General features: G+C 38.2%; 1 protein-coding gene across 1 annotated transcript in view; it reads right to left on the bottom strand.

Moving 5' to 3' along the window:
• The window catches only part of ANKRD31 (ankyrin repeat domain 31), a gene marked incomplete at both ends in the record, with an annotated part of 151,367 nt that extends 145,265 nt beyond the window's left edge, over nt 1-6,102 (bottom strand). Inside the window, 1 exon segment of the mRNA XM_080804333.1 lies at nt 5,999-6,102. Within this exon segment, the coding sequence (XP_080660459.1) occupies nt 5,999-6,102 (104 nt within the window).
• Between the last annotated feature and the right edge of the window lie 6,673 nt (nt 6,103-12,775).

The raw sequence follows: 12,775 nt of genomic DNA, 5'->3' as shown, positions 1-12,775 counted from the left end.
TGGCTCAGTTCGTTGAGTGTCTGCCTTTTGCTCAGGACATGATCCCAGGGTCCAGGGATTGAGTCCCACATCAGGCTCCTTGCTTGGCAGAGAGCCTGCTTCTCCTTCTGCCTGCTGCTACCCGTTTGTGCTCATGCTCAGGCACGCTCTCCCCTGCCCCTCAACAAATAAATAAAATCTTGAACAAAAAAGAAGTAAAAAAAAAAAATCTATTCATTTTAACGTCCCAGAAGTTAAAAAAAAAACAACTATTCATCTTAATGTCCCTAAAAGTCAGAATTATTTTACTTTTTAAAATTTTTTGAGGTTTCTTTTTTAATCTAAAAATTACACAAAAAAGGAATGAAGGAATTGTGGAGGCTAATGGGACTGCTCTTTATCTTCATTGTGGTAATGGTTATTACACAATTGTATGTGTTTATCAAAACACACATAACTGTAAATTAAAAAGGATGAATTCTGCTGCATGTAATTTGCATCTTAATAAAAAAGTAACATGATGTTAATTTTCCATAAGTAAATTTATAAATATAACTTTATACCAATAAAAGTACCAGCAAGACTTTTTATTGAACCAGACAACTGATTCTAAAGTTCATGTGGTAAAATAAATAAGAACAGCCAGGAAAATGTTTTAAAATAACAGGAAGGAGGTAATAACTTATAGGACATTAAAATATTTTTGGATATAAAATGTTTTTAAAATGTGAAACTAGCACATAAAATGACAGACCAATAAACAGAATAAAATCTCCTAAGTAAACTCATGTACACATATGAATTTAGTTTATTAAAAAAGTGGGATCTCAAATCAGAGAAAAAGATAGGATTTTTCAAAAAATAATATTGGGACAATGAAGGAGACATATGGAAAATAATTTAGTTGCATCCATACTTAACACTGTACTCCAGATAAAAATCCCGTATGAATCAAAATTTAAATGTTTAAAATGAAACAAAAAGTATAAAAGAAACCAAGGAGGGATTCTTCTATCATTGTGAAGGAAAAAAGCCTTTCTAATTATGAGATAAACCCAAATAATTCAATTATCAAGATTACAAACACCCAAGCCCTTTGACGGAGTGCTTCTATTTTTTAGAAAACAATTTTACATATGTTTGAGAACATATATACATAACTTAGAAAATATCTCTGGGAGGACAAAAATCAAATATATTGGTTGCCTGTGGAAAAGAAGACTGAGTGGCTGAGGACATAGGGATGAGAAGGAGATTTTTTACTATACACCTTTTAATACTTAAAAAAAAACTTCCCTTAACCATGTAAATATATTACTTATTCAAAAAAACTGTAGAAAATGTGGGCAATAAAGAGAAATATAAGTATGAAGATAGAAATCTCCTATAATTCTACCTGAGTAGAATTATAATTCTACCTAAGACTTTGATGGATTTCCTTTTAGCTTTCTATGGAGGCTTATATATGTTAGAACCAAAAATTCTTTCACAAAGTTTGGATCAATCTGTATAAAGTTTAAGAAACTACATTTCACATTTAACATTATATTGCAATATTTGCAAAGTCACTAAAATTCTTCCTAAAACCATTAAATATTGATAATACTCCCTCATAAGGACATATGATTTATTTATTTATTTATTTATTTAAGCACAAGGATATAATTTATTTAAGCAGTATATAATTCTAAAACACTTGTTTTTAATTTTTCATTATTGCAAATGTCTCGGGGATAATTTCCTCTGCATGAATCTTTGGGTTTGTTTTTTTTTTCCCCTTAAGAGAGGAGTCAGGGCTATTTTAAATACTAAAAGGAAAATAAAAAGAGTGTAAACCAGAAGAATTACTCATATTCATGTTCAGTCAATAAATTAACTGACAACAGACACTAATTTCTCAGTGAATTCTAGTCAAACTACTAGACTACATTAATAACTAATACTCTAAAAGTCACTGACCACTTCATTACAGACACAGTATTTTAATAATAAAATTTAACTTTGAAATACTGGAAAAATGGAATAGTACCAAGTACTAAAAACAGAAGAGAGAAGTAGAAATTAGATAGCTGAGTTAAAAGGAAAACTTGGGCAAAATTTGACTGAAATCTTCAAATAATATTCGCCGTTTTGTTAAAAGTACAATAAAATTTTGGGAGACAATTAGGGTTTCAATTTTATATTTTATCAAAGTTTTGATTGCACAGTTCAGTGTAACAGTTCTAAACATAGTACTTGGCACCACTGTGCTTTATCACTGGAGCTGCCACTACTTTGATACACACCCTGACCAAAATGTTGCTTTTATTTTAAAGATTTATTTTTACTTATTTTGCATCCACTATTTTTTATTTAAATTCAATAATTAACATATAATGTATTATTGGTTTCAGAGGTAGAGGTCAGTGATTCATCAGTCTTATATACTACCCAGGGCACATTACATTACACGATGCCCTCCTAAAGATTCATATGAGAGACAGCACGTGCGCACGCATGCACAGGATTGGGGGAAGGAGCAAAGGGAGAGAGAAAATCTCAACCCAACTACCTGCTGAGTGTGCAGCCCAAGGTGGGGCTCAGTTTCACAACCCCTGAGATCATGACCTGAGCCAAAATCATGAGTCAGATGCTTAACTGACTGAGGCCCCCAGGAGTCCCCCAAATATCATTTTCTTTAGCCAATTTAATGTGGTTATTAAATCCTTGTCATCTTGTACTTTGCTTTCTTTCCCTCCTTCCTCATGTATATCCTTTGTAACAAGTATTTTTCTATCTAGACAATTCACATGAAGACAGTGTTGGTCTGACTTGAGGGACAGAATTAACACCCTTCTTGCAGGGTAATTATGTTGAATTAGCTTTTTACTAAATGCAGTTATAATGTTCAGAAGACATGTGACCTGAACACATACACAAATACACACATACTGATGTGACCTGAACACATACACAAATCTATTTAACAATGAACTACGGTGGTTCTGTTTAAATCTACTGAATTAATTTGAGATCTATCCCTTCATGTTACAGAGCAGTTAACCTTAGCAGAGGCTGAAACAGAATACAAGGGTTGATAAAAGATTTCCAGGGCATATATACAAAAAAAGGATCATGCCTCTTAGAAAACAAATTACAAGCTAACAAAATCTTATTAGTCAGCAACTTGAATTTTTACAAAAGATGAATAGCAACACCTACAAAGCCACAAAAAAAGACTGGATGCAGAGTTCCTGGGTGGCTCAGTTGGTTAAGTGTCTCGTCTGCCTTCAGCTCTGGTCATGATCTCAGGGGGTTCCCTGGGGACCCTGGTGGGTTTCCTGCTCAGAGGAGAATCTGCTTCTCCCTCTGCCTCTCCCTCTGCTTGTGTGTACCTGCTCTCTAACAAATAAATAAAATCTTAAAAAAAAAAAAAAAAGACTGTATGCACTTTTGGATATGGTTTCCAGAGGGAAGGCTAGGACTTAATCCAGACTCACAAAGAGTGTTTTTTCAGACACAGTTAACACACCTGGCAGCCTGGTTCTTTATAATAAGCCTTGCCTTTCCTAAACCCTTTCTCCCGTCTTCAAAAAAAGACCTTAATAGCTGCAACATTTAAGGATTATTTAGCTATGTGAAGCTGTATGTTTTGCCTCTCGTGGATCTCTTCTAGAACTTGTGTCCCTCATTCTAGTTAAAGACCTTGTGCATAAAAAAATAGCCAAAACAAACCGCACATAAGCAAAGATTAAAAAAAAAAAAAAAAAAAGGAAAGCAACACTAAACAATGGCCCCAGCAATTCAGCTCCAGCAAAGCTTAGACTTTAACCATATTGCCATGCCAGTAAGAACACTAGTTTTTAACCTTGAGCTATGAGGTCTGAAAAAATGATGTTTATATGGCACTGCAGAGAAGCATTTTAAATGAATCATAGGGGAAGAAAAAGATTGGCCAGCCAAGATAGAGTGAGCCATCTAAAGCCTATTTCTCCTCTCATTACACAAAAACTCGGAGTATTTTTTAAAAGCTTCCTGCGTAATCTGAAAAGTAAACAATAGCAGGTAGATTGAGGACTGAGGTCACACCATGAAACAGGTGAATTTCAGAGTTTGTTTTTGTTGTTTTGTTAGTCCCTTATTTGTCTCCAGCTTTGATCCAAGGCCTAATCCTGAAACTGCAGAGTGGGCTCAGACAGCACAAACTCCATAAGACACCCCCTATCTCTATCCAGAAGACTAGGAAAAGGGAGCCCTGTGAATGTCAGAAAAAGTGTGAAAGGAAATCTCTGGGTTTTATTTGTTTTCTCTCTTTAGCCTTGGAAATATACTACTATCAATCACGGCAATTTGGGCACTTGAAATCCAAGACAAAACCTGTCTCTCTTGCCAGAGGAACCACATGCTCAAGAGTATGGAGAGCATCTCTCTTATTTTCTTCTCTCTTAACACTTTTCCCTGGAGGTGGCCTTAGTTGCAAGGGACTGTTCTGAAGTAAGAAAGCTCAGAGAAATGTCTTTATGGTCATATGAACCAGTATGTGGATATGACTGTGGTGGTTGTTTTAAGACTCAATGTATTAGTCGGAAATGCTCCCTGTACACCAACAGCAAATATTACTGTGTGTATATATAAATGAGAAAAACCTGGGTATCATCATCTCTACTCTAAATAATTCCAACTTTAACCTGGAAGCTTGTTAAAAATGCAGAATTTCAGATCCCACCATAGAACTCCCGAGTTGGACTCCGCATTCTAATGGGATTCAGAAGTGACTTTATAAGGGCATTAAAATTTGAAAAACTCTGCTCTAGGGCATGCTTGAATGAACAAAAATCTGATTATGCTTCTCTTCCACTTAACATTTTACAAACACACTCACAGGATCTATGAGGCTTTATATTACCTCACCCTACCTTCCTCTCCAGGCTCATCTTCCATCACTCCCCATTTCACCATTTAACACTTCACTTCAATAAGAATTAACTATTTGTACATTACAGCACACAACACAATACTATGTCCCCCAACCCTTACCCATGCATTTCCCTCAGCCTAGAACACCTCTTCTTCAACTGCCTAATTCTTAACCCACCTTAAAGCCTCTATTCGTTAAGTCAACCCCACCAATCTCTAAAGACTACCTGGGCTCCTAAACCAGCGAAAGCATACTTCCATCCCTGGACTATCGCATTTTATTTAAATTACCTGGTTATTTAAAAAAAAAAAAAAGAAATCATCTATTTATGTGACCTCCCTCGCCTGTAGGTTTCTCAAAGGCAATGGCCTCATCTCTTATATAGTTCCCCTGGATCGAGCACAGAGAATTAGGTATGTTCAAGGTTTTGATAAACTATCATCTTTTTTGATTCTTAAAAAGTGTTATAGTTTCCAGTTTAGCAGTAAATGGTTCCCCCATCACACATTCTTTTCCTGAAATTGTTAACCATCTCCTAGATCAGAGCTTCCAGTTGCTTAAGCAAAATGCCTTTCAGAAATCTAGACCCGGGGCACCTGGGTGGCTCAGTGGGTTAAAGCCTCTGCCTTCCGCTCAGGTCATGATCCCAGGGTCCTGGGATGGAGCCCCGCATCGGGCTTTCTGCTCGGTGGGGAGCCTGCTTTCTCCTCTCTCTTTCTCTGCCTGCCTCTCTGCCTGCTTGTGATCTCTGTCTGCCAAATGAATGAATAAAATCTAAAAAAAAAAAAAAAGAAAAGAAAAAAAATCTAGACCCAACACTTGTTTGCCTGTACAAAAGGACTTAGACTCAGGCTGTTTGTTTCTGCTTTTTCTTCTTTTTAGATGCCATAAAGCCATCTACCATAAAGCTCATTTTGTCCTAAACTGGAGGCTGTGAGGGATTGTGTTTTGTTTATTTACAAGTTCTTAGCTCAGGCCTAGCTGCCTCACAAGACTCGAATTCCGCCTGCCATTGCACATTCATCTGGTAATTTCTACGCAAATCTCCGAGGGCCACTCCACTGCCAGTACCCAGCAGAATGGCGGGCTCACTGTCCAAGGGCTGGCGCTAACTGTGGTCACCTTCTGCAGGGAAGCTCCTCTTCATCCAGGTCGCTCTCCGTCACCGACTCGGCAATCATCGTTTCATCGCTGTCCCAGTCTGGGGTCTGGGCGCCTTCCTCCATCTTCGCCTCGCACCTGGAACCCTTTTTATCCTCCTCCAACGCCCCGCTTCCAGCGAAAGGAAAAGGCACTCCGAGGGTCGGGAGAAACTGTGTTTGAAAAATGAAATTCGAGGTGGGAGGCGGGCCTGGTACAGAAGGCGGAGGGCACAGAGCTGCAGCGACGGTCGTCGTCGGGGACTCGGTCCCGCTTGACCCCGTCACCACACGCCTCCTGCAGGGGGAGCCGCGCGCCGCAAGTCGCACGGCGCAGCCGCATGCGGCCCCGCCCCACAACGCTGGTGGCCGGAAGTGGCTGGCGGAGCGCCCGCTCGCTGTAGGTTTCCCCGCCGCCTGGGGTTTGGTCCCTGCCGGATCTGCTTTCTGTGCGTTCTTGCAGATTCGTTCGCTGGGCGGAGTGACTGCGGTTGCGGTCGTAGGGACCAGAGAGACAGCGGTGCCACAGACAAGACCGCAGTCCGAGCCTGCCTAACGCGATTGGCAGAAGGGAGACTTAGGTCACCTTACCTGCAGGGCGCCTCGTGCTTGTGAGACCCAGACCTGGAAAGAACTGTCAGCTCCTGCCTGATCCAGTAGCCCCCCCCCACTGTCATTCTGACATTCTGAAGCCAGAATGTTACGTAACACCAGAAGTGTTTGTTGCAGCCCACCAAGTGCTGCCTTTCTCCTTAATTCCTTTGACACCCCCTCCTCAAGTGTCCTTTGAGGTAGGCAAGACAAATATGTTTATCCTAAATTTATAGATCATCAACCCATCTAACTGATGTATTTTTTATTCGTATTTTTCCCTCATTAACTCTTGAATTGCCTTGAAATACAGGTTGTGTAGAAAAAGAATAAATGCTTTTTTTCTATATAAATTTTTAGAATGATAGTGTCTAGCAACTTCCAAAAATAGCCAATTACGACTTTTGAATGAAGAACTAGAGGTGTATATATTTGATGTGTTTCAGTGTATTTGAAAGTTTTAAATTCAAACATCCAAAACAAAACCAAGTGAACTCCATTTGCACAGAGAGGTAGTTTAAGAATGAGAACCCCTTCCCCCATCAAGTGTTTAGTATTCACTTTGAAATCTCCAGCGGCTAGCACGTATTGGGTCTTTAAAAGTTTGTTGAATAAACGGATGGAACTAGGGTTTTCTGACTCCCCACTTCACTGCTCTTTTCTTTACATGCAGTGGCTTTTTCATGCTTATTATCTTACTATTTGGATTATATTTAAGCCACTACTGTTTAAAACACCTGGTTGGTGATTTTTCTTTTAAATTTGTTTGATTATTCCTTATTTCCACTCTTGTAAATGGGGTAGAACAGTAATGAATATGCACAGAACTAGATCTCTCCGTGTTTTTCACACCTCTCCACCTACATTGTCCATGTTTAAATCAGTCTCCAAATTCCCATCCATTCTCCTGCTCATGCACTCCTTTGATCATCTAATTCTGTTTCCACTTGTTAAAAGTGTTAAGTAATTGCCAGCAATGGAAAGTGCATATCCATTAAAAGTCTGGTGGGTGGCTCTAAATGCCCTATACCAGAAGGCGACTTTGCACTAATGAAAGATTTGCTCCAGGCGTCTGGTAACTCTAGCTAAGTATAGAAACTCCTAAGTCTGAAAATCAGATTCCTTTTTAAAATACTTTCTCCTTTGGTGGATAAGAGTCAGTTATTTTTGCATCTTTAGTTCTTTTATTTTATTCAAGAGAGTTGCCAAGATTCAAAGCATAAAGAAGAAATAGCAAAGATGATCCGAATAAACGCCAGTATGATTTTAAAGGAAACTTTGTTTTTTTAAAATCCAAAGTTTCACTGCAGGACAGTGATAGAAGAATGACTGATCGTTGTTAGAAATCTAGGTTGCAAATGACAAGAAAAAATACAATTCAAACTGATTTAAGCAGGTAAAACGGGTGAGTGGGGCATGTAATTGAACCATCTGTAAGTACCCAGGCCTTTCAGATATGATATGATCTGATACTCAAACAACACTGAGAGGAAATTTAGCTCAGCTTTCTTTTGAATTCATTAGTTTGAGTTAAACACGCAGATAAGTTGAAACATATCAAATGTATAAAAATCCACCTCTTCATTTTAAAATAATAATTGGTAATTTAGAAGATTGATAGGTACCATTTTATTATTTTTAAAATTAATAAAGGGTGGGAAATAAAGCATTTATTGTTTGTTTCTATACAATCAGTATTTCAAGGTGACCAAAGAGTTAATTAGGGAAAATTTTCTTTTTCTTTTTTTTTTTTAAGATTTTATTTATTTTTTTGACAGAGAGATAGAGATCACAAGTAGGCAGAGAGGCAGGCAGAGGGAGAAGGAGAAGCAGGCTCCCTGCCAAGCAGAGAGCCCAACATGGGGCTCAATCCCAGGACCCTGAGATCATGACCTGAGCGGAAGGCAGAGGCTTAAACCACTGAGCCACCCAGGTGCCCCAAGGAAAATTTTCTTTATAGAGAAATCACAGCTAACAAATATAAGAGATACAATAGAATTAGAAAATCATCATTTTGCAACCCACAAAACAATGGATCTAGGCAATGGTCAGCAATAGCTGCAATAGTTAGGCATAACAGTAAAAAAAAAAAAAAAAAAAAGAACAAAATTGTGGAAAGAACCTAGATTTCCATCAACAGGTGAATGGATAAAGATGTGGTATATATATACAATGGAACACTATGCAGCCTTCAAAAAATATGAAATCTTGCCATTTGCAACAACGTGGATGAAACTAGAGGGTATTATGCTCAGCAAAATAAGTCAATCAGAGAAAGACAATTTCATATGGTATCTCTGATATGAGGAATTTGAGAGGCAGGGCAGGGGTCCGTGGGGGTAGGGAAGGAAAAAATGAAACAAGATGGGATCGGGAGGCAGACAAACCATAAGAGACTCTTAATCTCAGGAAACAAACTGAGGGTTGCTGGGGGATGGCAGGGGGAGGGATAAGGTGGCTGGGTTATAGACATTGGAGAGGGTATGTGCTATGGTGAGTGCTGTGAGTTGCGTAAGACTGGTGATTCACAGACCTGTACCCTGAAGCACATAATACATTATATGTTAATTAAAAAATAATAATAAAAAAAGTAAAAAACTAGACCTCTGTTTTTTCACACCTGCCCACCTACACCTTCCGTATTTAAATCATTCCTAATTTCCTACATAAAAGGAATGGAAAATTTTATAATAGACAAGTCAGGATGAAAACACTTAGTCCATTGATAATCTTAACATCACTAAAAGTGAGACAACCAAATATGTACCTCCTGGCACAATACTATAGGAATAAATGGCACTTAATTATGAAGTAGCCTAAGTAAAAAAAAAAAAAAAAAGATAAAAACCTGAATCTAATTACTGTATCTAACTATCAGTTATTCATATGCAAGGAAAGAGGACAGAGGAATATACTAACACCATGAAGATGAAATCTACCAAACGTAAGATGTGGGAAATTCTATAGGACAAATAACCTGATTTCTTTCAACAATTAAACACCATGGGATTTTAAAAAGAAGAGGGAATGAGAATGCTTTTACATTTAAAGAGACCCTAAGATGCGGAGAAAGGGGAAGCCTCCTACACTGTTGGTGGGAATGCAAGCTGGTGCAACCACTCTGGAAAACAGCATGGAAGTTCCTCAAAAAGTTGAAAATAGAGCTACTCTATGACCCAGCAATAGCACTACCGGGTATTTACCCTAAAGATACAAATGTGGTGCTCCAAAGGGGCATGTGCACCCAAGTGTTTATAGCAGCAATGTCCACAATAGCCAAACTATGGAAGGAACCTAGATGTCCATCCACAGATGAATGGATAAAGAAGATGTGGTATATATAAACAATGGAATACTATGCCACCATCAAAAGAAATGAAATCTTGCCATTTGCGACAATGTGGATGGAACTAGAGGATATTATGCTTAGCGAAATAAGTCAATTGGAGAAAGACAACTATCATATGATCTCCCTGATATGAGGAAGTGGAGATGCAACGTTGGGGGGTTGGGGGGTAGGAAAAGAATAAATGAAACAAGATGGGATCAGGAGGGAGACAAACCATAAGAGACTCTTAATCTCACAAAACAAACTGAGGGGGGCTGAGGGGAGGGGGGTAGGGAGAGGGTGGTGGGGTTATGGATATTGGGGAGGGTATGTGCTATGGTGAATGTTGTGAAATGTGTAAACCTGGCAAGTCACAGACCTGAACCCCTGGGGCTAATAATACATTATATGTTTATAAAAAATTAAAAAATTAAAAAAATAATAAAGAGACCCTAAGAAAAGGGGGGAAAAATAAAGTAGTTGAAAAGGAAAATTGATTGTTAATATAAATACAAATGCAGAGTGAATTAGCAAAAAAAAAAAAGAAAAAAAAACCTTGAGAAGAGCCTTATATCCTTTTTAAACCAACAAATATTTGTAAAAAATTAAATAACACAAGGTAGAATAAAATTAAATTTGATTAGAGCAAAATTTAAATCTTTGAGGATTCATGAAACCAATTAATCCTTAAGAACTATAATTAAATTTTATAGCTTGATTCCATTTAGGCTGTAAGTCTTCAAATAAAAAGTCCTATATGGGAATTCTTTACTTGTTTTAAAGGTGAATTAAAAGGAAAATGTCAGCTCTACCACCTCAAATTTGTATTAGGAAGGAAAATTCCAAAATCATATCCAACAGCATGTATGCTAACCCACAAATGCTAGTAAGGCTCAGTGCCCTGAAGGAGGGCTGAGAATAAGGGCCTTTCCCTTACTGGCCTTGCCTTCTTCTGGATGAAGCAGACAGTAAAGAGTTACATGAATGAATGAGATAATCCAGAGAGTGATGCATGCCAGGAAGAAGTAAATAGGTGGCTGAGATAGAGAATATGATTAGAGATGGCCTCGCTGAGGAGGTGATCTTTGACCTAACACCTAAAGCATGGACATAATTACAGAGGTTCTGAGACAACCTAGAAGAACAAAAAGAAGGCCTGTGTGCCTGGAGCTGGGGAGTAAAGGGAGAGTGGTATGAGATGAGGCCCAAGCACTAAGTAAGAAGTAGAGCATATACAAGGTGTAATGTAATGAAACTTGTTTGCAAGTGTGGATTTGGGGGGGGAAAAACTTATTATTTTGTACTTGCACAATATATTTACTTTTATCATTAAAATTCTTTTCTGCGGCACCTGGATGGCTCAGTTGGTTGAGCGACTGCCCTCAGCTCAGGTCATGATCCTGGAGTCCCAGGACCAAGTTCAGCATCGGGCTCCCTGCTCAGCAGGGGGTCTGCTTCCCCCTCTGACCTTCCCCCTCTCCTGCTCACTCTCTTTCATTCTCTCTCTCTCTCTCAAATAAATAAATAAAATCTTAAAAACAAATTCTTTTCTGCCTACTTTGTATCATTTACATCCTTCCAGGTTGCTTTAGATCCTAGAACTATGAAAGGTGAGACTTCCATGGAAGGTTTGATTTAGCATAACCAAACACAACATGAATCTCTAAAAAAGTAAATCCAGCAGCTATATTTTACCCAAGTAATATTCTCCGTGCAAATAAAGCTCTATAAAGTGTTTTACCGTGTATTCTATAGTAAATATTTTAAAATACATTTTCTGAAAGAATCTTCATTTACTCAAAGATTTAAACATTTTTTTGGAAGTGTGGCTGTCCATTAACCCAAGCAATTTACATGGTGTTCAGGCACAAATTAGAACTCTTTTATGAATAAGGGACACTTGGCAGGCTTGATTGGTAAAGAATGCAACTTTTGATCTTGGGGTTGTAAGGTCAAGCCCCACAGTGGGCCCAGAGTTTACTTAAAAAAATTTTTTTTAATAAAAGAACTGGTTTGTGAATGAGATATAGACATAACCAGAAAAATCAGGGTGCCCAAAACTTTCTCAAAAACTGTAAAATGTGAGAGCACACAAAGGCCGGCTTACACAGGATTAGATGTCAGTTCAGTACCCTCATCGTTTTTTATTGGTCACTATAGTTGATTCACTGCCATAGGGATATGCTGACACAACTTCTGCATGTATGTCCTTTCTTAGTGCAGAATTTAAGATAGAAGCTCAACTTTAAAATGGCACAAAATAGATACAAAACACTTCAAAAGTACTATGAAATTTAAGATAGTAACCTAATAGATAATTAATATTTTGTGATGAAATATTTCTGGAGAATAACTAATTGCATCTGTTATTCCAATAAATGACAAAAAGGTATATTATAATTGAAGTCCATTAAAGCAGCAGAGGAAACTGAGAAACCTAATGGGTAAGAAGCTATGTTTGCCTCTGATAGTAGATCACAGGGTATAATCAGTATACACCAGCCATGTTTGTTTGGAAACACGGTGTTTCTTGCAAGCTAGATAGGGGATATGCTCAAGAGAGAACCAGCCTAGTTATATCCTGTCAAAAGGGTAGTCTGGAGGGAGAACTCAGCAGGTGGAACTCAGAGGTGGAAGTGGACTTCTGTGTTCTGTCTCCCAAGAATGGAAAAGGGATCATCAAAATAGGATACATACTCCCAGATCAAGGGAACTGCAGGAGAGAGATCACCAGTGGAGGACCCGATTTCCAAAAACATTACAAAATCGCTTATGAAAGAGTCAGCTTTAAACAAACGCCGGACCCAGAGAGGGGTCTAAATGCTCTAAATGTTTAACAGC

This window comes from Martes martes (genome assembly GCF_963455335.1).
Source record: "Martes martes genome assembly, chromosome: 5".
Classification (NCBI taxonomy): domain Eukaryota; kingdom Metazoa; phylum Chordata; class Mammalia; order Carnivora; family Mustelidae; genus Martes; species Martes martes.
The sequence above is the reverse complement of the archived record's forward strand: the minus strand, read 5'-3'. Positions and strand labels throughout refer to the sequence as shown.